General features: G+C 40.2%; 1 protein-coding gene across 1 annotated transcript in view; it reads left to right on the forward strand.

The window, feature by feature from the left end:
* tpk1 (thiamin pyrophosphokinase 1) overlaps positions 1-26,275 on the forward strand; it is a 120,112-nt gene that overhangs the window by 17,348 nt on the left and 76,489 nt on the right. Inside the window, exon 3 of the mRNA XM_088919006.1 lies at positions 17,014-17,088. Within this exon, the coding sequence (XP_088775132.1) occupies positions 17,014-17,088 (75 nt within the window). The remainder of the gene's footprint in view (positions 1-17,013; positions 17,089-26,275) is intronic.

Here is a 26,275-nt window from a genome sequence, read left to right on the forward strand (position 1 = left end):
TAACAGAACAAAATCATTTTCAGTGTGTTCTCTATCTGTCCTCCAAATTGCATTAAAAGTCTGCTAATTCCATTGCAGATTCCCAGCGTGAAAAGATTACCCAGACCCCGCGTGATCTGAAGGACACACGCTAGTGAGGTGGCAAATCAGGTTGAATGTCAAGTGAAAATTCCCCTATTTCATTATTAAAGAAGGAAAAAAATGGCTGTCAGTTTTAAAGTCATAACAACATAAAAAGTTCCAGCTCGCATTTGATTAAAAAAAAAGCCTGCAGCTGTTGAGGCTGATGTCGCAGATGATCTTGAGTAATGTCAAGGTAAGGTTGTATCCAGCTGTGTTAAAGAGCAAAAGATAGGGACATAAATTTCAGGGCCATATGTTCAAACGTATTTCATGGGCAAGATGAATCAGCAGAATACTAAGCAGACTTTGCAGTCTTCAATAGGTTATTTTATTACATTGCAGGATTTTGTCTCAATTTGATCAAAGGTCTTTTATTGAATTTGTTTTTAATAGCTTTGCTGAATGAAAGTAATGATCAATGTAGCAGCCTGTTGAATTTTAATACACATTATGACTATTTTTGTCTCAAAAATAGTTCCTTCAACATCCATGCAGGGTAGTTTTTGTAGCTTTTGGATTGTTTTTTTTTTTCTGAAAGTTTGCCTGTTTAGAGACACATACATGACAAGGAACAAGGAGATGAAAATGGAAATGTATATACACTGTATATAACAAATACAAACAGGACATCCTTGGAATTTTACCTTGGAAACTGTTTTTAAACAGTATGAACACTGAGGCACATGTAGCTTAGGAACACACAGTATATTGGGTTCAAAGGCAAGAACATTAAAGAAGAAGGCAGATAAACTAACACTGTAAGTTGTTACAGTGCATACAGTGTAGCATGGTTGCAAAACCAAGTACCCCTTCATCATCTCAGATAAGCAAAAAAAAAACATTAATAAAATCATCTAGTTACTGAATAGCTTGCTTAGTCATTTATCTGTATACTGTACCTTTGGCCCCTGTGAACAATTGTAGTGAATATGTAATACTCTCATGTACTATGACTTCATCCAGTTACAGCACAGTTTAACTCAGTTAATGTGTATTATTGACTCCTGCGACGCTCACAGACCAACATTGCTAGTTTGAAAGTTTACAAATATTTAAATGAGTGTCCTGCCTACTGCGCTTTGAACATGTCTCATGTCTCTGAAAGCGCAAAAGGTCCCCAGGCGCCGCTCCTGACTTCCTGTTGTACACGCCTCTCGCTGTGCAGAGGGGCAGTGTGGGTAGCAGTCACTCATGGACACACCTGTTTCCCTCAGCTTTGTGAGGTTTTAGTTCTCAGTACAGCTGGAGAGACGTTGTTTCCTTCTCAGTTGCACTTTTAAATGCAGAAAGGAAGAATGGCTTATCCATAAGTAGGGTTATGTGTTTGTTGTATTTACTGAATTTATTTTGGAGGCTAGCCTTGAAACCTTTAGTGTTAAGTTAGCTATGTAACTGTAGATCAGTAATAGTTTCTGTTGACTGGCGGCAGATCGATTTATTTTTCTGTCATTGCCTTTTCTGTGCTTTGAGCCAGAATGCTTAGTATGCCTTTTTAATAGACGTCACAGTAATACCCTTGTTAGGGAAACACAGTTTTTTGTGCTGTGTCTTGCACATGCAGTTTTGAATTAACTTTCAAATTGATCAAATTAATTGCGAAGGCATTAGAAAACAACTTTGAGGCCAACTGGAATAAGATAAAAGTTTGAGAGCACAAACCCTGCTCCAAGCCATGATGCATTTCCTGGTCAGTGTGTGTCTTTTGATTGGTTCGTGTTCATCGGTATTTCATGTAATCCTTAAAACCGATGATCTCGGGTGAATTGACATTGTAAGCATCCATTTTAGAGCAAGCGTTTCCCTCCAGAGTAAAATAAACATGTCGAGGTCATGCAATGAGCTGTTAATCCAGCGATTGACAGTTATTATTGCTGCTGTTAGTGGGGGTGTTGATATCACTTTTATTGTGATTAATAATAATATGCCCAGGTGCTAATTAGTTTTAGAATGAATTGCTTTTATGCAGTGCTTTTGATCCCAAAGGATCCCAAAGCACTTCACACATAGGATGGGACCGACTTCATTCCACACTGACGTGCAGCCCCACCTGAGTGACAGTGATGTATTTCTTCCTACACTGAATTAAAGGGGAACTTTAGCAAGGTCCAGTTGCGCAGCTCCAGGATGGAATTTAGTTGGGGTCTGGGTTTGACATTCTTGCTCTCATGATCAGTGCTGTGGGTTCTTTAATAACCATGTGGTCAAGACATTGTTCGGCGTCCCGCCCAAAGCAGAGCACCTCCTCAAACACAGCATCCCTGGTGACCATACTGGGGCATTCCAGAGCAAAGAGCGCCACCTCCTGGGCCACACACATCCCTGCCCTTCAGAGCCTCTTTGACAAAGGAAAGAGGTTAAATCAACCTCGCTTTAATGACTGTTCAATGGAAAGGGCAGGAGAGAAAGCAACACAAAAGAAATAACACTAAGAAACAGTGACAACACCAAACTGGATAATGCACGTCTCAAAGATGAAAGAAGGGCACTTCAACTTTTTTAGAAATACAATTCCACGCATGCTTGGCTGTACATCTCCCTCTACATTGGCTGTAGGTTTTACCTATCCTGCCCCTTGCAGTGAATGCAGACTTGGGAAAGACAGAGAACTTACAGAGAAGGTCCCTGGAGTCGTGCTTGAATAAGAGCCAACAGGTTGGGCGCTTGGATGCTCCGGACATGCTTTACACAGACTCTCAGTGGTGCTGTTGGTCACTTCAAGCTGCTGATTTTTTAACCTCCCATCCATTTTCAGATCAGTTTCTCCAGTACGGGGCTGCAGGTGAGTCGGAGCCTATCCCAGCAAGCAACAGGTGCAAGCTGGGACACACCCTGCATGGGACACCAGTCCACCTCAGGGCGCACTCAGACACAGACAAACACACACACTTGCACCAGGGCCAGTTTCCCCAAAAGCCAATTATCCTGCCAGTATGTCTTTGGACTGAGGGAGGAAACTTCCGCATCAGAGGAAACCCATGCAGACACGTGGAGAACATACAGACTCCACGTAGAGCGCACCCCAGGAATTTAATTAATTTAATTTAATGCATCACAGCAATGCTAAGCAGGTTTTTTTTAATATAAATTTTTTGTTTCTGAATGAAAATTAGCCTAATTTATACCTAGTGAAGATTTTTACCACTCTTTTGATTTTTATTTCTGACTTCCTAGTTTAAAATAGTCTTGGACAGTTAATATATTTTATAGAGGCACCTTTCACGATGCATTATCATCTCAAGGCGCTGGATGTTGCAAACAAAACGCGTGGTTATCACCTTCATAGTTGCGTTTGTAGTGGTCACAGATCATTTACTCCTTTAATTTGTTGGTGCGGATGCTGTTTCTGTCTTTGCTGACTGTGCATGTTTACGGTTGCTTCAGAGATTGTTTCACTTCCACACTTCCAATGTGGACTGTCCCTTGTAAATGTGTGAGAAGATGAAACCAATTAAAACATCTAGGTTATAGGTATCTCATGAGATTTAGTGGGATTCAAAAGGAGTGTAGTATGAGAACATAAGAACAGTTACAGACTAGTAGGACACTCTGTGTCTTTGGCAGTTAGTACTGTAGGTACTGTAATTGATCCCAGGATCTTGTTCAGCCATTTCTTGAAGGAACCAAGTGTATTGGCTTCAACAAAATAGCTGTGTAGTTTGTTCCAGGCTCTCACAACACTTTGTGTGGCCTTCCATAAAATAAACTCATTTCAATACTTTACTGAGCTGCTCTGTAAGTATTTGTCTCCCTATGGACTGCAAGCAGTGTGCTCCAACACCGTTCAGTGAGAGACAGCGTCCGTCTCGGAGATCCCCCGCACAGTGCCCTGCTTGCTGAAAGCAGGCCCTCCGCTTTTGTGTCCCGTTATCTGACTGACTAACCCATGTCGCACCACAGCCTGGTGAACCAGGAGAGCCCCCTGGAGCAGAAATACAGAATCCACCTTTTACATGTGGAGAGCACGGGATGCTTTCAGAAAACTGTGCACGGCAGAGCAGTTTAATGTGACCTGCCTATACACTGCAAAAGGGGAGAAACATTTCCCCTTGGACAGCAAGAGGGGACGCCAAACAGCTTCACACAGTTGTGTGACTTGTCCTTCCATGCATGGTCGCTTTAATGTTTACTGTCATATGTTGTGTATTGTCACTGACTATACCACATGATACACATATGTGTCTGTATCAGATTTCATTCGTCCAACCCAGCATTGACTGCGTAGCTCTTTGAACAGCCCAGGGGACTTTATACACACCCTGTGCACTGATGGCCACTTGGATCACCTTGCTCTGGCCTGCTGTTCCCTGCCCTCCGAAGATGTATGTCAGACCTGCAGCTGAACGGAAGAGGGGACATCAAGAGTGACGGGCCTGCAGTTTTCAGAAAAGAAGAGCCATCCATCATGGAATGTGATTGCTCCTGCAGGGTCATGTTGTGGAAAAGCAATTGAGTGTTATGTCTTTTTTTCAAGTGCACACTTCATTTTTCCAACTAAAGGATAACGATGTTTAAGCTCTAAAACGGATTGCATGAGCTCTCACGATCCCCTGCCATATTTGTCACCTGGAATTATATTGGCGAAAAACAATAATACTGGCCAGCTACTGCTGGAGACGGCATTCTTCATCTGAGCACATTGAGACAGCCGGTGAAGGTTTATGGCGTGGGCACCCTGCTTTATGTGTGTAATGTCCCAGTGTGCATGAAGGCATGTCTTTTGTTTTTAGATTTAACCAATTCAAGATGTAGTTGTTTCTTGTTATTTTGCTTTGAGTTGCAAAATCTAAAGCATCAGTTATTAGCGCAGTGATATTTTCTTTTCTGAGACATACTGTCAAGACTGTGTCTCTCAGGGAATCCCTATGGGGCCAGTTACATGCTGCTAAGGAAGGCTGTGCAAGAGTGGCTGTTCCCTGGCTTTTCTGTGGGAATTGTTAACAGCAGCTGACGAGAGCTATATGGTTAATTACATCACTGATAGGAAACAGATGGAAACAAGGTTGTTTGTCGTGGTGGTGTCTTTTCACTTGTGTTGGAAGTTGAGAGAACAAGCTTTTTTTGTTTCATCCCACATAATTGCCTTCTTAGAAAAGCACTGCCTGTTATTCAAGTCCTGCCTTTTCTGAAGACAGTGAAACAAGCTCGACTGCTGAGGGAGGTACCATTGCCAAAGAAAGGCTCTTGCTGCTCATCCTTCTGAACCAGTTCTGCAGGAGCTGTTTGGCATTCTTCAAGCATCCAACAGTAAACAAAAACCTCAGCATCTTAAAAAAAATTAACTGTATGAATATTTTATGCCCTTGTATACTGGATGGGGACAGCAGGCCGAAGGTCATTTTTTTCTCTGCTTTTTTGTTTTCTTTTTTATTCTGATCCTTAGAATGTGATAAAAAGAAAATCTGGCTTAACTGACTAAGTGCAGGAAGTCAGAGGGCGGAGGGTTAGTGTGCTGTGGGGGGAAAGGTGCAGCAGCTGTTGGAAAGGGTTCTTATTCATGATTATCCTCTTTCAGCGGCTCGCGTGTGGGGCAAGTGCCGCGCAGGGGGTGAGCTTTGTCCCTCCATGATGCTCTCTTAAGATGAGAGCTGGCCCAGAGCTCCGGATAATCAAAAGCGGCTGTCAGCTCACTGCTCCAGTGACTTGAAAGACAGCTCGGTGACATGGTACAGGCTCTGCTGGTTTGTAATCACACCTCTCTCTTTTTCTGAGGAACGATATAAAGCCCAGGGTAGTCTAGCCCCAGTCCCAGAGGGCCGGTGTGTCAGCAGGTTTTTTTTAAACAGCTGGGAGAGGTGACAAATTGATAAATTGGTCGGGTTAGTCCGATAGCAGTAACTTGCTGTAACTCATTTTTTTTTTCATTTGTTCGTATTTGAAAAGTGTACAAGGCAGGATAATGCGGCAGCAGAAAGCGAGAGAGTATTCTGGGGAATAAAGAGGTGTTGGCACGTTTGCCCGTTACCTTTATACCTGGGATACACACTGTAGTTAGCTGCTTGGCTTGATGTTGCATTTGTGATCAGCTGCACTGAATGCTCATACTGTTTCACTGTTTAACTGCTTCCCAAAGTAAAAATCCTGAGAACTGTGGGACAAGGATTGCTCACATCAGGGAGACTTCAGTCCTTGAGAGCTGTTCAGCGTCTCTCTGAGACTGAATTCACTGTGTTGATCTAATTCTTTCAGTGAGACACCAGATCAGCTGTTCATTTAGGTCTTAATCAGCGTCTGGTTAAAGAGTAGCTCTGGACGCTGGAACTTCAGAAGCGGCCTAGCCCCCACCTTGTGCACAAGCACTGCTGCTGAACAGCGGGGAAAAGGGAGCACTGGCTTCTATCTCTACGGTGCCCACATGTGCAAAGTACTAACACACCACCAGCACTGTGTCTTCATGGATTTCCTCTTGTTCCAGATGTTCTGGAGTCACAACTGTTCAAACCTGTGAATGATAAGCAATACCCTCAGGATCCTGTGAAACAATAGAATTATAGAATTATTTGGGAGTACAGAGTGCACTGTTTACAGTATGTGTTAGCTGGGGATATTGTGCTGAAAATAACTAATAAATCTATTTAAAAAATGGAACTGAAAACATCCCCTTGATTAGACGTTTTTCCTGTTGAGATCATGGCAACATGGTTTTGACCAAATTAAGTTGTAGAAGTGCTATTAGCGATGGCTGTTTTGCAACAGCACACATCAATATGTGACCTATGTGGCTGCCCTTGATTAAATCAAATCAGGCTTAAGCACACCAGACGTAGATAGACTGCTGCCCAAAGCATTTGAAGGAACACTGTTTGCAAAATGTTGTTCACGTACAGTACCTACAGTACTTACTCAGCAGTCATACAGTATATTTAAAAAGTTTCTTGAACCCGTATATCCCGGTGAGAAACAGATAACAACCCCGGGGAATGAGTTTGCTCTGGGGGTCTGTGCTGCTCCCCTGGTGTGTACTCCAGTCCAAAACCCAGATTCAATTAGACTGTGAACCCAGTGCAATTCCAACGATAATCTCTTTTCAGTGTCATTATACCATAAACACTGTTAATCTAATCCTCCCACTTTTCAGTTGTGTCTTTACTGTCCATTATTATTCAGACCCCTTTAGACCTTTGGACCCTTCATCCACACAGAATCACCTCCGTTGTCCTTTAGTTTAATATTTCCTGTAAGCATTTCTAACTACCTTCTGAAAACCTTGATTCATATAAAATTCAAATGAATGTATTTTTTTTCATGAAGACCCCCTTTGTGCACTTGTCATCACTGTTAGAAAATTATAGTAATTCCAAAGGCATTAGAATAATTCAAGGTCTTTATTCGGACCCACACTCAAATTATATATTTAATTTATTTGTTAGCCTACAGAAAGGCACATTGTCTGAATTATATATTTCTACAGCACATATAGAAGCATGCACATGCATACAAATATACATTCATATGCACATACTGGTGGTTAAAATTATAGGTAAACCGAGATTAATGGCTTAAATGCAAAATACATCAAAAGACGGGAAGGTTCTCTATCGATATGAATTTTATGACAAAATTAAAATTTGAGGCTAGAAAACAAATGTAACAAAGAATTGCTTTTTTTGTTGTTTTTCTGCAAAAATTTCCAATGAAAACATCCTTTTATTATAATCTGGGCATTCTGTCCCTCAGCTTGGATGCTGGTACCGTCTGCCTCCCTGTTGAGTTATCAGGCCTGTACAGACACTGGTTGTTCCATCCCTCAGGTTGAGTAGGGTATTGCCATTCTCAGCACAGCCCTGATCGTTTCCTAGAGAATTACGTATACAGTACAATGGTTTTCCTTTCTTTGTCACACCTGGGGGCCCAGAGGTTGACCTACTGTATGGCACAAATACTTGTTCTTATCTTTTTTGGCATTATTTCCAAGTCCAAACCTTTCTGTGTTTAAGAGTTCAGTGACTTTCTTGTTCATGTAGCAGTCGCTGTTCTATGAAAGTATTTGTGTGACAGGCATCAATTGCCTGTCATTCGGGACCCTCAACGTACAGCCGCAGTTCGCCTTTTGGGATATTTGGGGATGACTGCGTTGCAGCACTGATACTTATAGACTTCTATGGTTTTATCTGTGGTTTCTTTCCAGATGTGTAAGTGGCTTTGTCTGTCTTTTTATTTATTTTGCTTTTCAGAGAGCTTTTCACAAAGCATTCTCTTTGATTGACAGCCATTTTTTATTTATTTAACTATTTTGTGTCTTATCTTGCCTGTTCAGTCACTTGGGGATTTACTGTAGAGAATTATTAATGAGAGTATTCACTGCTTTGCCCTTTTGAGAACCCGGTGCAGGCTCTTGCCAGAGTGCTCTGTTCTTTATTTACTGTGCTGCGGATTGATTTTTGTCCGTGTAGCTTTAACCACAGGTGTATTGAGAAGTCCATTTTAATGTTTCTTCAAACATTGATGCCCCTAGTGTTGTTACTGAAATTTTGACATTCTTTCTTTCTTGCTTAAATACATTAATTTCCATGGAAACACTTTATGTCATTCTATAGAGACAACTTAGAGATCCAATACTCTTCAGAGAACAATTATATGAATAACTGATCTCACAAAGCGTACATACAGATCTGTGTTTACAGCTGTAGCGAGTCATTAACCTGTGCACCGCCTGTGGTATAAGTGTTCAATTCTTATTAGACGTACATGTTTTATTTCTTCTGGTAGTTCAAATCAGGCTTACGAGAAATATCTGTTTCAGAGTAAGGATGTAATCTTTTGCAGTGACTTTAGGTTCTTTAACGAAGCTGTCTACAGCACCAAACACAAAAGTTAAAGCAAATTCATATCCTGCATCAATTTGTACAAATGATAGAGTATAGGCTTATCTTCCATCAACAAGGTTTTAAGATGTTGTTTATGTTTACTTAGATTGTGTGGGATGCAGCATGCATTTCAGAAAAAAGATGCATATTTTATTTCAAGTCCTTTTTTAGTCCTCAGACTTGACGTTTACAGAAAAACTGCCAGTTTTAACAAACTGTAAGAAACAAAATGAAATGTAGTGTTATACAGTATATTAGAACATGCTATTTTGTGTGTAGTTTTTATGTTATTAATAATTATGTGATACTTTTATCCAAAGTAATGTGCAGATGCGAGGTGCTCAATTATGCATTAACAATCACTGATGCAGAGTCTGACAACAGGATTTTGATTTTACATTTCATCTGGTAAACAGTTGCACAAGGAGGTTACATAATGGCATAAAGAATCACATAGTTAGCCATTGCCAAACTAGCCTTTACACCATAACTATTGAACCACCTAAATCTACTTTGAACAAACTGCATTATGTCTAAAATTCAGCAGCCAGAATCCTGACCAGGTCTAGTGCAAGTGATTACTCTTATCCTGGAGTCCTTGCACTGGCTTCCTGTCAAATTCCGTGTTGACTTTAAAATCCTCATGCTCACCTATAAGGCTCTGCATGGCTTGGCACCTCAGTACCTGTCTGAACTATTATCGCCCTACTCCCCACCTCGCAACCTTCGCTCTTCAAATTCTGGTCTCCTTACTGTCCCCCAAGTCAATCTACATTGTATGGGTGACAGGGCCTTCTCCTGTTATGCCCCCAAGCTCTGGAACTCTCTGCCAAAGGATATAAGAGAGTCACCTTCTCTAAACTCATTAAAATCCAGACTCAAAACCTTCTTCTTTAGAAAAGCCTTTACTTAACTGTTCCATTCATCACCCCTCTGCTTTTCTTAGTACCACCATCCTCAGCCTCCTCTGTATATTGTAATTGTTTTATCTTATGTATTCTTTTTATTTATTGTTGTTGACATTCTGTAAAGCGCTTTGAGAAGCCACCTTTAAAGGCGCTATATAAAATAAAGTTTATTATTATTATAACTGTTCTTGCCCATCTTCACAAATTTCATAGAATCACGAACAGGTCATATGAGATGTTCCTTAACTGAAGGTGCATATTTGTCAATAATACAACTAAATGAGCTCCCTCACTTGAATGTTGTTGTTTTTTTATTTCGGCACTAATTAAACCATTTGAAGTCAACTCTGAACAAATTCTCATTTGCAATGTGTAAACGGAGCAGCTGTATCTGTAGTGTCAATATGGGGTTCAAGCCACCAGAGGGCAGTGTATGGACATCCCGGAGAGAGTTAACATTTGCATGAAGTTATGAGAGGAGTCAAGCTGATTGTGATCTGATTCCTCTATTACAAAAAGTTCCACAATCAGGAAGGGTTGTCCATTCTGGCTTTGGGAAAGACCAGTAAATACTGGCGGGGAGTCAACATTGATGTTTAAAGGCTGGTCTCACGTTGAGACAATGAGAAAGAGCAAAATGACTGCTACTGCTGCAGTGTCAGGAGTACTGGTCCTGCTTGGCAGAGGGGGTCGGTCAGTAAGTCAGGGCAGAGGTTTCAGAACAAGGGGAAAGGGAAAGGTTAAAGTCCAGACTAGAGAAGGGAGGGTTGTTAATATCAGAGTTGGTCCAGCCTCAGCCCCAGTTCTGCTCTGCCCCCTGTTAGAAAGGGGGTTTATGTGTGTGGGTCATCTAACGCAATGCTTCTGATTAAGGGGGTACATGCTGCAAGTGACAGTCTGGACAGTGCCTTGCTCAAGGACAGAACAGCCACTTCCTAGCTGGGATTGGACCCCACAATACTCTGCTCTGGAGACGAGAGCCCTAACCTTTACCCCACACTTCCACCCCGTGCTCTGCGGTTGTTCTTCTCCCTCCCCTGTTCGGGTATTGGGGTAGATCACATAACAGAGCATCTGACGTCTTACACAAAGGGTGGTGACAAAGTATTCAGTTCTCTGTTCTGTAGCATGAGAAATCTGTGTGGAGCCGAGCTCTAACACATTTTGAATTGTTTTCCCCTTGGTTTCGCATTCGTGATCTTTTTGAGATCCCTGTACTTGGTATCCATTTCTCTGAAATCTGGTCGTTCCGTAGAGATTTCCAGTTTTGACATGTACTGGTGTTTCCCTTAGGCACGGTAGATTAAGTTTTGGCCCCGTAATTATGCACTTCATTGCAGCTTAGTGTCTTGTGGAGAGATTATCCCAGAAACCATGACATTCACACATCCCTGTTTTCCAAAGCCTCTTACAGATAGTTTCTCTTTCGCTTTTCTACTTTTAACAAATAAAGGGATTCTTATTCTTGTAGATATTTATAATGGGGATGGTTGTCGCTCATTCCAATGAATGACAGTCTCAGTACAATCTGCCTGGCGTTTTTAAGTGCAATGGCACTGTACCAGGGCACTCAAACTATAAAGGCAGCAAATGAGAACTTGTGGTGGATACAGGAGAGACCTTGCGTGGGAACAGTAGGTTTTTGGAGAATATAAAATATCAGAGAAGAAAGGTCTAGAGCCAGATAAGAACAATGACATCCTGATCATACCCAGTCATGTGATTGAAGCCGATACCCTGGCCAATACCCTGGCTCCCTTCAGAAATGGCTGCATAAATTCCAGATCAATGAACTACTGAGTACCAAACAAGCTAGACGTGCCGAATGGCTCCTCTCATTTCCTACTCTCAACTTAAATATGTTCTGATGCTCCTGGTTTTGTTTCATATTGCTGTTATTCTTTGCTATTGCTCTTCTCATTGCCTTGATAACCTTTTGTGAATGAGGCTTGTTTCGAGAGGTCAGTTTTTGTGAGCAGTAACTGGAGATATTCCGATACATATCGGGTGCATTGGTGAGGGCTGTAGGAATTACACGGAAGCCTACATTTTTGTGTTTTCCTGTGCCATTGTGCTTGAGTGTGTTTTCACATTCTAGATGGTTAACAATCTGTTGGAAGAGGTGCCTTTCAAGCTACCATGAAGCTGAGATTTGACTTTCAAGCCTGACTTGATTAAAGCTAATTTGTCATTCAGTCTAAGCAATGCAAGCCAGAGCCAATTGGACACCTGAGACAGGACTCCCTCATTTAAGCAGTGCTACTTGAATTGTGCAGTTCATTGATGTGGTCTCTAAATATGCTGTTTAGGTGACATTATTTAAAAGAGAAGATTGTTTCTTTTCACTTGCAAAGTAAGTACTGTACAGGATATATTTAACTGACAGGTTGTAATCGCACACCTGACAGGAAGTAATTGATCACAGAAAAAATGTCAAATTTACAATGCAATTAAAAAAGAAAAAGATTTTATCTGAACACATAAAGGACCTTTTAAATTGTTTTTAGTCAACATTTTTAGTAAATTACAGTACAAATTATTTATTGTCAAATGTAATTGAACTTTGTTCATTTGCAGTTCTATGGCTGTTCTGCTGTATGCAGTATGTACGATAGATGGATATATATTGTACATGACAGTGTGGGAGTCATGTGCATGCCTTTTAGTTTTTGGAATTTAGAAGTCAAAACAGGGCTATAGCTTATCCTCCATTCTTCTTAACCACAGTTACAATTAGGATGCCCGGGTGTGCATTGAGTGTTAATTACCATGCAGGACTGTACTGTAGGTACACCTTTTATAGATCTCGATTGCCAGGAGGACTCCTGCATGACTCACCAAAGATCATTTAAAAAAGCTGTGTGAAAAATTTGAGCTGTGTGCGTGCTTGTTAGATGAACAGTTTTGTTACCTCTGTCTTATATAAAAGAAACGTTACTTTCTCCCACAGTTGTCATTTATTTCCTGCTGGGAAGATATTACCATGCTAACAGTCACACATCTGTAGGACGGTTTTGTAAATTAGCAGACCTGTTTACTGGCAAAGAAAATCTAGTAACCCTAGTCACTGAGTTTATGTCACGATGCCATTGTTAGCTAATTTGATTCCCAGGAATCTGACAACAGGAAGAATCAGATTGCTTGGTGTACATGGCGTTACTCCACTCTAATCACTCAGGAGCTCCACAGGATTTCAAATACCAAGCAAAGAGACTTATCGTAGAAAATAAGTCCTGGTTTTACCCAACTTCCAGGTCTAATCATAATTGTTTTTAGACACAGTTTTTGCATTTTTAGAAGGTAAAATGACATACTATTTTTAAAAAATGGTCAGCCACATTGAGTGATAAAAGCAATGAGGCTAGTGCTGGTATGCAGTAGGTTGGAATAGCTGGGCACTGGTCACAGATTAGTCAGGCTAAATATATCTTTCAGATGACAATTGAATTCCTTAGGAGAAGCATTGGCCTTCATATGTCCTCGTACGTCCTCCAAAACACAGACAGAGTCAACCCAGTGGGGGTCTTCAGAAAGAACCTGAACCAGAGAATGCAAGTGGAAGTGCATTTATACCAAGAAGAGGAGGCACTTCTTTGCTCAGAGTAGTGGGGTGTGGAACAAGCTGCTTGGGCATGGTGTTGAAGCCAATGCCCTGGCTAATCATTAACTACTCTCCACCAAATGGTCTGCAATGGGCCAAATGGCATTTCCTCTCATTTGTAACCTTTTCTTTGCTCTTGGGTACAGTAATTTCAACACAAAGGTTTTTGTCTTCAGCATCACAATATATTAAAAGCATAAATACTGTACAATCAACCATATACTTCTTTGGCAGCGATAAAAAGATGGGTTTTACCTTTTTATGCTACTTATAAAAAACTACACAAAATTAAATATCAAAAAGTTGATGTGTCAAAATAAATTTCAAACTACCAAATACGTGTATTTCCCAAGTTTGCTTAAAAATCAAATGAAAAGGGCTGTAAGTGCTAATTTAACTCGCTGCTATGTGGTGAGAACTCCTGTGAGAAAAGACACAGCAAAAAAGGCACAGCAGTCCCGTCACTCAATTATAATTTAATTAATGATAGTATGTTTTGAACAATTCGTCAAGTTGCATCTTCTCAATGTCTCAAATGACAGCTTATTAAGATGATGTGTGGACAACACATTACTTATTAGTTCTTCCTCTGCTGTGTTTAAAGTTGTCTTGTCAGTGTCTGCTCTTAATGTTGGCAAATGTCTAAGAATGTAATGAAAAAATCACAGTCCTTGATTGTTACATTCTAATTAACCAGCTTTCAGGAGAGACGTTTACACCTCCAGGACTCAAATAACCAATGTGCATTTAAAAGAAAAGAAAAAGTGCAAAGCCCCGGATCTTGGCACAGTATCCAAAAGACTGCCTTAAATTTAGGTGACTGGAAGCCAGGAATTAAATTCGTGTTAAGCATGTCTTTGCATCTGTGTACACCATAAACAATTAGAATGAGAGCTGTTGTGGTATACCAGCAGTTACATGAATTATTACATAATAATTTACAGCCAGATGAAGGGAACTATGTAACTGTGTGTCTCTCTCCCTGAACATACTGTACAGTTAGACAGGGTTATTTGCTGCTATTCATAAGCAATAAATTAATTCTCTATGAGGTGCAGTATTGACTCAATCCACCACTCTGAGAAACATTCCAGGACCCGACCACAAGATCCAAGCCAGAGCGCGCGTGTTTGCTCTCTGCCGAGCGAGTGCAGGGGTCGGTCAGCTCCGCTGCACAGTCACCGGTGCCCTTGACATGAAACACTGGCACGAGGGCAGGCGCATCAGGGACGAGGAGCTCAGCAGGTTAACCAAGGAACTTCTGAGGACCAGATAGGATGAGGAACAGTGCCTTGACCACAGGCTGCACACCCTGGTCCTTGTTACAGCACAACCAGCGCTGGCCAGGATCCTCAGCTTAAGAAAGGTGTCAGGTGCCAGGTGTCTCTGCCCCAGTGAGCAGAAGCTATGAATCCTGATGCGCCTGGGCTGGCTTTGAAACAGAGCGGCCACAGGAGCTGCAAGATGAGCCACAAGAGTTTCCTCACCTGCCGCGGCCGTAGTGATAAATCTAAGCTACGTCCATGGCACAGCAGTGCCACTGAAGTGTTCATTTCATTTCCAAACTTTCATCAAACAGAGAGTTACTTAATGAATTTCAGCGGCAGAAAACATAAAACAATTTGCTCGGGAATCCATTAGCAGTGATAAATATTTACCGGCTATTACCTTGCATGCCTCACAGGACGCATGCTTGTGGCAGTTTGACTAAGTGGAGTAATGTACCTCTGTATCTACACAAGGTATGGGAGTGTGAAATCTGTACTGTCATTTTCAGTAAGTCACGGAAGCTAGTGGAGTACAAACAACATTATACTCAGTCACTGCAGCTATTAGAGAAAAAAACAATAACATGGCCCATCAATACAAGAGTTTGTGTACAGGGCTGCTTTCAGTCGCAGCTGATCATAAGTTGCATTTGGCACCTTTCGGGCCACTTGATTTACACAGGCCTTTGTGGTGCTCTGTGACGAGGACCAGCAAGAATGGACACATCTTCATTAATCCTGAAATAATAGATTGTTAAAAACATAAGAACATGAGAAAGTTTACAAGCAAGAAGAGTCCATCTGGCCATTGCCTGATGGGTACTCAATAGTGATGAGCTTCAGCCACATGGCTGTGTAGCTTGTTTCAGACTCCTGCAACCCTTTGGGTAAATAAGTGTTTGTTTTTTAAAGAAATGCTGCAATGTACAGGATAAAGAAACAAACAAAATCAAACAGGAAGTGTTAATGTTAAGGTGCTCTTTACAGTGTAATATTTTTAACTACAGGTGTCCGTGCTCGCTATAGCGATCTGCGCTTCATGCATTTTATCGAAATCAGCATACCTGAGCAAATTTTGCTGTCCAAATCTGCTCTTTCTGGCAGCCCTTCCATAGAAACAAAAGTAATAAAATAAGCAGCATAATTTTGCTTATGCTTTTCAAGAAGCTCAACGCAGACAAGACGGATCATTTAGATGAAGTCCGCGTGGTGACAATAACAGGTGATAGAGCTGGAGCATGAACTCACTGCCCAGCCCTGCACATTCCCAGGATCCCAGTGCAGGGCTGATTTCATTCAATATCTGTAAACATAAGTCATGGCTTTGCTTTGGCATGGGTTTCCCCTTTGATTTATTTTTGGGAGGAATGCTGATCAAATGTAATATTTAATAGATTGTAACAACCATGGGTCCTGGGACTGTGGGAGTGAGTGTAAATAATCGTGCTCCTCTGTGTTGCTCTGCAGTAGCAGTCGAGTCTAAGGTTCTGCCACTCCTGACGTACTGTATGCTCCTGTCAAGACTGTGTCGTGCCCGTTTTGATTGACAGCCACTCTAACACGGTGTTCGAAGGAATCTGCCAAGAATTGACCAAGATGACAGGTTTTTTTTTTCTGGAGAGGAGAGATTACATCGGATGCTGGTCTTGGCAGAATTTACTGTAGTCTCTTTGATGTGAACCAAAATAGGTGTGAGGCCAGAGACCTGGGGGTGTCAGAGAATGTGCCCTCCCCCCCTGGTCAGAAGTCTGAAAACAGTTCCTGAATCCTGAATGTGTGTGCTGTTATGTTGCCTTTCTTTTCTACAGATCTAAAGTGGCATGCAAAGTGCTGATTAAACTCAGTCTTAGTTCATCAGTGACTTGTTCTTTACAGTTCATATATGTGATCAAACTCTTTACTGTGTGGAATACTGACTTTTCAGATTAAGTAAAGCGGGTAACAGCTGTGAAATGTATTACATTTCCTTTCATGTGGTCCATGCAGTTGAGATCCGACCTTACTTTGTTCTCTATTAATTGTCATCTTGGTTGAGAAGATCGTGAAATTGTTTTGCAGTGCACTGACTTTGCTGTTTTAATTAATGCCCTCCTTGCAGTAATAACTGCAAAGTATAACTTGAGAGAAAAAAGGGTTGTCGCAAACAGAAGCTGGATAACAAACAGAAGAATATAGATGTTGTTGAATCTATTTTAAAACAATTTTGCAAGGGAAAAGAGAAACGACTGACAAGACAACGAAAACAATTGCACACATTTACTGTCTATGTTTTCAAAATCACGACAAAAGCAAATGTCTTTTTCTCGCAGGAACACAGAAGTTCTGTTTGCTGATCCTTAATCAACCTCTGGATGAAGACTACTTTCATCAGCTCTGGCCGAAAGGTATTGATTTTGTGATAAATATGAAGGATAGGCCTTTGGCGTTTTCTTGTTAACAATCACTGCTGTTGGAAACTTGTGGTGGATAAATGGGGCCAGACAGCAGGAGTCCATATTACTCAAGAGAGGTCAAAAGTTCTTAATCGTCAGCTTAGAAGTACATAACTCACAGTAAGAGGTCCCGGGCCATGAACTCTGGAATACTACCCATCACGTTAAAATCCTTCAGGACAGAAATACCTCAGTGTGGGCTCAGAGGTTAAATAGGTGTGGATGGTTTACAGGGGCCAACAGTGGTTAGCACTGCTCCCTCACACCACCTGGGTCCTGGGTTGGATTCTGAACGGGGGCTCCTGTGTGCCATGCATAGGCCTGGCATCCCAACCAAGGTGTAATCCTTGCATGCAGTATTCCGAGGACATGCTCCCCGATGCCACAGCTCAGATCAGGAATAAGTGGCTTTGTACTGACAGATGGTTTTTTTACCAGCATTGCTCAAGCCTGTTTTACCAATGCCTCTGTAAACAGTGTTACAGGAGACGGGTCTTTTCCAGTAATCTTTTTTGTTTGATTTGCATTTGGAGGTGCCCAATTAGCCGTAATTTGGTTCATCTGTTTCCATGAGACTTTGTAATAAGTCCGTCACAAATGCTTCGGAGTTTAAGAAATGTCACAGATGAGAGGCGGCTACTTGACCTGTATCCCTGTGTATCTGCTTTTCTGTTTTGCCTGGGATTCTCCACCCCCCTCCCCTTCCATTCTAGTTTGAATGATTCTGGATTTCTGAGGTGATCCTGAAGTCTATCAGTAGAGACACTTCTCTTTCAGATGTAACCCGTCTCACCTGCGCAGACATGTGCTGTTGTAGTGTTTCCAGTGCCCAGAAAGATGTTTTCTTCTGCGCACCACCTGCACAGGAAGAGGTCCTAGAGCTCACTCACACAGGGTATCTGACTGAGCAGCAGCGAGGGAGTTAAGACTTATGGATGCCTTAATTACCATGACCTCAGTGACGGATCTGGAGAGTCTGTCAGGTTTTGATCAGGATTATCATCAGTTTTGAGACTCCGTTCTAATGAGGTGATTATTGCACCAGTTTATAACCTGGTGAGGGGCTGTCACCTCTTCATCGTGATAATGTGGAAGAACTGGGAAGGAATGACATGGTATTTAACTGAGCGTGGGTGTTTAAGGTTATTGCTGGTGATCCATGTTAAGACAAGAATTACAAGCAGGGGTTCAAAGTCTTATTCTACTGAGAGCAGCATTTTTACTTCTGCTCCCTCATTTTCAAACAAGTCATGCTGCAATTTTAGCTAGGCTTGATGATGTCCTTGATTTTTGTTACATTAGCATGATATTGACATGCCCCTGCAGTAAGTATCAAGGGCAGAATCTTTAGGAAGAGTGTCTTATCAGAAGTGACTGTCTGTTATTAAGAAGAGCAACAAACCCAGATTGGTTCATCTGAAAATATTGTCCTTCAGGTGAAACAGAGGAGGAGGAGATGACAGTATTACCAGAACCAATCAGAGGCAAGAGTCATCCCACATTTGTGCCTCAGCAAAACCTGTCTAATTATTGGCAGTGGGGTTATAAGATTTACAAAAATCATTTTACTAATATTTTTGGAAAGGCTTGCCTCCAGATAACCCTTGTAAATCTGAAGGGCACATTAAGAACTTATACAAATACAACACATAATTTATTTTTGGGGTCAGTACATTTTTGTTTGCTGCTGTGCTTATTATTTTCATGAATTTGTAGTATTGAAATTGTAAATGAGTTGTAGTATTTCATTTACTCATTTAAGTCAAAGAAATAATAAGTATTCTTAGTGCATATATCAGAATTTTGTGAATAGGTGAATACAGGTGAAAGTCACTGTAAAACTGAACAGTACTGACACAAAAGAAAATAGTTCCTTGTAATGCTAAACTTGCATTTATTATGCACTATTATTCAATGACATAAAGACTCCACATCGATTTTAAATGCATGGCACTTTAAAAGTGTGAAAACATTACACAGTATATAAGCCTTTTATGTCATCCAAGTTACTGTTGAGTGGTCCTGTTAAATACTAGCCTCCTAAATTCAAGTTCAGTTTTTGATTATTCAGAAAAAGATTTATTTTAATGTGGAATCACAGTTTGTTTTAATAACGAGTTGCTTCATTGGAATCTACATTTTTTCTACTCAAAATTTATATCATTTATGAAATGCAACAGTTGGAATGCAACCTCCAACATGTTTAATTTTGTTATTTCAATTAATTTAGTCATTTCGGGTTCAGTGGGGGTGAGAGCTCAGCTGGACCAGGATTGGGAACCCCTGTACTAGGTCACTCTCTAGCAGTGCATGGCCAATTGAACTCCTCTCATTGCTCCTCAATATTGGTTAGCGATGCAATCCAACCAGGGGAATCAGGTAGTTTAATTACAATGTAATCCTAACCTCCTCTCTTCAATACATCATCCACACAAAAGGCTATAAGCTAAACTCGTATCTTTATAAAACTTGTGCTGGAACACGAGGAAGATTTTATTATTCAGGCGATGAGCCTCGGTTTTCACCAGTTTATAAGAAAGTGCTGAATTTTTTCAAAGTGGATTGAGAAAACTGGAGACTACTGCCAAAAAGGTAGGGTTCCAAGTCATATTTGGAAATCCATATGGTAGTCCTGGAATGATTCATTTCAACCTCATCCCTTTCCTCAAATAAGCTAAGATCTGGCACCCTGTTGCCGACTCCAGCAGAGAGATATGCTACCGAGGTCTATTAAAAATTGATCAAAGCGACATCTTTTTTGAAACTGTTGACATTAGACAGGATCTTTGCCAAGTTATGATTTTTGTCAAGGTGAACCTTGATAAAAGTATGAAGAAAAATAGGACCATGAGCTAGAATATTACAAAAATATTAACATTTTGGGAACATTTATCTGTGTTACCACACTTGAGCAATTGAGTCATAACTACTTTAGGTCCCATTTGTGATAGCTGTAATTTAAATTGAATGTTCATTACATGTAAAGAAAATATTTACAAATATTAATGTAGCACAATCTTGGTTGTATAGAATAAACTGCAGGAAAGCAATGAACAGGACTACACTTTTGTCCTAAAATTAATAAGCAATTATATGTTTGATATGTTTTCTATTTCAGTGTTACTTTGTAAATGACCTCATTGCCACTCATCTTTGCTGTGCTAAAATATAAACTGTTCCTGATAACCCATGCAGGGTGTTACAGCTACAGGTTATGCAGCAAAGTAGTACAGATTGTGCTTAGTATATTAGTAAATAATTGCACTGCATTCACCAGTTACTTGTTTACTGTGGTTTTCTCAGCATGGAATGTGATATCAATAATCATAGTAGTATAATACCACATATTAAACTCATGATTTTATTCTCCCTGGTGTCTGGAAGCCTGATTGTGACTACAGCACTCATATCTCATTAGTTACCTGTGATGCTCTTTGGTGTGCTGTGGGATGAAAGGTATAATAACAATGGCCTGTAACATTCAACTTTGATTTCCTTGCAATTGTTTTCACATCTGATGTCATTAGTGATACTGGAGGGTAGTTTTCCTTTAGAATGGCAGTTTTACATGTAGATTATATTTTCCTCTCTCAGCTGTTTGTAGTTTGTAGTCATCATTTTTAAACTGTCTTTTGAGACTACTGTACACAGAAAAGTTTTTTTTTTTTCATTTTTGCTTTTTTTGCTCAATCCGACAGCCATGTTCCCCTCGTCTTCATCACTGGGCTCTGGAGTGCCAGTGTCATACTTTCATACTGCATCATCTAAATTGTACTCTTCATAATAAATAGAAATCATTTTATTTCCCAAACTGGACTGGGCTGGGGCCACTGCCTAGGCCATGGCCACTCTTCCGGATGATTTAAGCATTCCCCCTTGGACTGTGGTGCTAATATAGCACCTGTAGGAAAAACACAGAACCATCATTACAGGGATGATGAACTTTACATCTTGCACTTTGGCTAGTCTCACCCCTTTAAATTTACTGACCAGTCTCTCCCTGTTTTAATTTACAGCTGCTACCGCGTTTCCTTTCCTTTCGCTGCCAGCTTTCATCAGAACTGTAGGTGTGAGGTCTAGCTCATCAGTAGTTACCAGTCATAAAACACGCAGCTTGGACAGCAAAATTCTCCACACAAGAGGAGCGCGAGACATTGAGTCTTACAAACTGTAGATTTATAACGTTATCAGCTCTTAGATGTTCACACAGTAGAAAGGCCCTGCCCTAAGTGATTTGTATCTGAGTGGTTTGTTTTCTTTCCCCTTCTGTAATGCTCTACTGTATATCAATTATTAGTCATTCCGTAATGTTTATAGCTGCAGTCTGTGCTGTAATAACAGGCAGATTCAGGAGTGATAATCTGAACATAGGATGTATGCATTTCGTAACTTACAGAAGCTCATCATATCTCATATCTTGAACTGTGGACCAATTCCTAATAAATGGCCTGATAAATTTATAACATTCCACTCTTTTCTTGCAGAACAAAGAATATTGACCTTCTATCCCCAAACCTAAGCAAAAGCTGTACAACTACAAGTGCAGATGATAATATTTTAGCTTTGCACTGCATCCCACCTGCATGAAAACTGTTGATGGTATCAGGACTTGATTGGTGAACACGCAGTTTTGTAGATGAGTACTGTTTCAGTCCTTATAATGATTGACTATTACTAATCAAATTCTAGTGAATATATTTCTTCAGGTTTGCTTGTCTGCTGAGCTTTTGTTTTTTCATTCACTGTGTGTGATGTGTTTGAAGACTTCCATATTTTAAGATATCACCTCTTTCTTCATTAGCAAATCTCCGCTGTTAGCGTCAAACAAAGTTTTGCTAATTATTGTCAGATAAACAAGAAAATTCATACAGTAAAAGCCATTGTTTGCAGCTAATGGAATATAGACTGTTGGTTAAAACACAGAATTAAACCTGAAGTAACATGTTGATCAGCTGATGTCTGGGTTCGAAGGCGTACCACTTAGGCTTGTGTAACATCAATAAAAAGACTTGCTGCTGCAGCTTTGAGATGCTGTAGGAATTGTTAAAGCACTGGCCTAAAGAAAATGTGCAGAGCCTCATGGCATAAAACAACAAGCTTAGACATCTGTCAGAGTACCAGAGCAGCACATTCTCTGAAGACCTGCGGGGCTCTTGTAAGGTCTCTTTTTCAGCTAAGATGTCTGAGCTAGTTTTTTTTACACCATCTCAAGGCTGCAACAGCAAATCTTTTTTATTATCATCATTTGATGTTGCACAAGCTTAAGAGGAACACCTTTGAACCCTAACAACAGCTGATCAACATGTTACCTCATGTTACGTCACGCTGCGCCCTAAGCCCCTCCTCCAAGTCCGCACGCAGCGCCAGTGTGGACTTCAAGCGCACAAGGATTCGAGGGACATGATCATAAACAGGGAAGGGACACCTTACGTGATGTCACATGGCTCGGGGTCAGAATGCTGTCTGCTGTTGATGTTTCTTTTCCAGTGGCTAAGTGCATGATGGCAGATAATTTAAAAAAAAAGAATTATTCATTCTCCGCTTGCAGTTTGATGACATGGAATTTCGTCTCGCCTGTCCCTGCACACAAGTAGTGACACATCGTGTTCATTCGTGTTGATCGGGCTCGACTCACTACAGGGGAAGTAAACTAAGGAAAGCTTGGCAGTACCACTCTGTTTGTTCAAAGCTTTGTGCTACTAAATGCTTTTCATGTCGTCTGTCCCAGTACAAAAAAGAAAGTACGAGGAACATAACGGGTTCATTTACGTTCATTTAAAGACAACTAAATAAGGTAAACTTGGTAAACTTAGCCGAAAGCTTTGTACTATTACCTTGTACAAAATACACTGCAGCTAAACAAATATTCCTCAGTCGAAATGAGGTGAGAAAATAAAAGCTTTATGTCAAGACCTCATACCTAGAATACATACAGTGTGAATCTAAAGAGGCCTAATGAGATTTTGTTTTTATGAATTGAAAAATTGTAAAAAGGTCAGTTTTACTAATGTTTTATTCTGAATAGGAACCGCTTTGATGGGTTAGAAAGTGAAGCGTCACCGTTCCGCAGGGAACTGGGGGTGACACCCTTCAACTCCAAGCAGATTATTAATCTCAGACACAAACAGTTTATTTACCTTCATCAACTCATAGTTTTTTCAGCCTTTTGCTGAGATTTTGTAGTTTTCTTTTTCTTTAGCCAAGGGAAAGATAGCAGACAAGGCAGCACTATGCAGATGAGTTTACTTAAACCCTAGAGATTAATTTAGCTGATGCAGCAGGTTTGTATATACTTCTAGCAAAGTAATTACAAGCTCATAACAAAATGAGAGAAGAAAAGGCATTTGCCTATATAAAAGGGGAACTGGGAAAAGAAAATGCTGTGCAGAAATCTGTAGATGAATTTATAAAATTGGATTTCTCATCACAATAACAGAATTTTAGCAGGAGTATCTTATGGTATTTCATTATTTTGAACAATGAGAAAATTGAGAAAATAATATTTTATCATGCTCGTTTTTGGATGTTAATATTGGCTTGTAATCTGTCAGAACACAATTTTTGGGATACTTGTATGTGTTACAAAGATATTGGGTAGGATTTGTAAAAACCTTACCATTCTGTGGAACTAATATATGCTTCTCATTTATGAGAAAACCTCACAAAAATATTGGGATATGAAGTTAATATTAGAAGAACCAAAAAATGTAAATGACTTTTACATTTATTTTATTATATTAGGAGTTTGTATTGCCTGTTTCAGAAATTAAGATTAACTCGGCATAGTTTTATGAGCGTGTCTTCAAATCCTATCTACTTACAAAGGAGCTTTCTGATAATTTGTTTCAATGTGGTATGTTAGTAGTTTTGTGTTATATTCCAGTTCTTTCTGTGTTTAAAAATGAATTTCAGTTAATATTTTGCTTTTTGGAGATTCTGTTGTGGTTTTGTTGCTTTGTTTTTTTTTCTATAATTTCTGGGACTTGCTGCTTTCCTTTTTTCACGTAGTTACATGAAAAGGTATAGAACACATTGTATTACATATTAGGTAATTTCAGTTTATTGTTCTTGGACCTAACAGCAACGGGCTTAGATATTTTTTTTTGTTCCAACCTGAGTAGCCAATTAAACCATTAACCTAATTATGTTTTTGGTTCTGTACATATGTGGGATTTTTCTTTTTTTTACAGCTGATTACTCAAATCATGCGCTTCATTAAAGTTACAGTTACCAGTTACAAAACTCAAAAATCTGGTTAAAAGTCTTAGTTAATTATAGTTAATTAGCTAATTAGTCCAATTATTTTATGTAACCCAGAGCCCATGCAGAACACACCCCAGAGCTCACTGGAGCCTGCATCAACTGAACTGCAACTGCTTGTTCTGGAGTGTACTACCAGCCAGCGTGCTTGTTCTGGAGTGTACTACCAGCCTGCGTGCTTGTTCTGGAGTGTACTACCAGTCAGCGTGCTTGTTCTGGAGTGTACTGCCAGCCAGCGTGCTTGTTCTGGAGTGTACTACCAGCCTGCGTGCTTGTTCTGGAGTGTACTACCAGTCAGCGTGCTTGTTCTGGAGTGTACTGCCAGCCACCGTGCTTGTTCTGGAGTGTACTACCAGCCAGCATGCTTGTTCTGGAGTGTACTACCAGCCTGCGTGCTTGTTCTGGAGTGTACTACCAGCCTGCGTGCTTGTTCTGGAGTGTACTACCAGCCAGCATGCTTGTTCTGGAGTGTACTGCCAGCCACCGTGCTTGTTCTGGAGTGTACTACCAGCCAGCATGCTTGTTCTGGAGTGTACTACCAGCCTGCGTGCTTGTTCTGGAGTGTACTACCAGCCAGCATGCTTGTTCTGGAGTGTACTGCCAGCCAGCGTGCTTGTTCTGGAGTGTACTACCAGCCAGCATGCTTGTTCTGGAGTGTACTACCAAACCAGGTGCTGACAGTGACACTGTTTTTTTTGTATGCAATCTAAATTTTTTTGGAGCATGCTGTTTGTGTTTTTCACATAGTTATATGAAAGGGTAGAGATCAGTTTGTATTATGTATTAATATTGTGTGGTGAAGGGATGTACTTTCATCCAGCGTTGAAGCCCTCTGTGTCTCTGTGTTCCACATAGCAAACAGATCTTCCTAATTTAATTTTAGTCTTTCTGTTATTGCGAAGATTGTTGATAAGTGCAATAAGATTGTGAATACACACTAATTTGTGATTTGAATTGACTTGTATTTGTGGATGATTTCCTCACAAGGGTGGAAATAACTGAAATAAAATAGATAAAAAGTAAAATAAAAAAGCATGCATGGTGGTTCTGAATTTGGTGACTGTGTTTGTAAAAGTGCTGGTAAAATATATCGGAAATTGGTGTGTAGGTATCTGGGTGTGCTGTTTTGACCCCGACGTATAGCATTAGCAGTGAATAAAAAGTAAACCAAGATCATTGAGTTAAAAATTAAAATTTAAGTTGTAGCTATCATTGAAGAATTATAATGAACAGCTCAAGTGTATTTATTAGGGAGGGAGAAGCATAAAGTAACAACCTTAACAAAGATATATATTTAGATTTGTCTGTGTATCTATATATGTTTGTTTATTCATTCATTATTCATGTGCTCTCCCACTTAGGATGAATGGCTAGTGCAGAGATGCACAGAATTGCGAACATAACACTGCAACAAAGTTGCATATATCTTGCAGCAGTGTGGAGCCGTGGTCAGGGTTGTGGACTGTAAGAATTGTAAATCCATACTGTACCGAAACATGAAGAAGGCAAGGTGAAAAACAAACACGGTAAATGGCCCAATATTCAATAACTTCATGTTCAGAAAATGTTCCCCATAATAATGCATGGTACTTTTCAAGTACTGAAAGCATTTGAAGCTGAGCCATTTCGGTTTTTTAAGAGCTCCAGGCCCTTGTTTAAAGACCAGTGCCAAGAGTTTCAGTGTTTTGTGATTGTTTCCATTACTTTGAATAAATTAGCATGAATTAAGCCAAAGCCTAGCACTAGTAAAGCCTGCAGCAGATCAAATAATTTTTCATATTTCAAATAAAGTTTTGGATTTTTTTATTGTACAGTATATAATTGATTATATTATCAAATATTTTACCTCTAAATGCAGTACTAATGCATAATTAAAATG

Source organism: Atractosteus spatula, chromosome 6 (genome assembly GCF_055471065.1).
Source record: "Atractosteus spatula isolate fAtrSpa1 chromosome 6, fAtrSpa1.hap1, whole genome shotgun sequence".
Lineage (NCBI taxonomy): Eukaryota > Metazoa > Chordata > Actinopteri > Semionotiformes > Lepisosteidae > Atractosteus > Atractosteus spatula.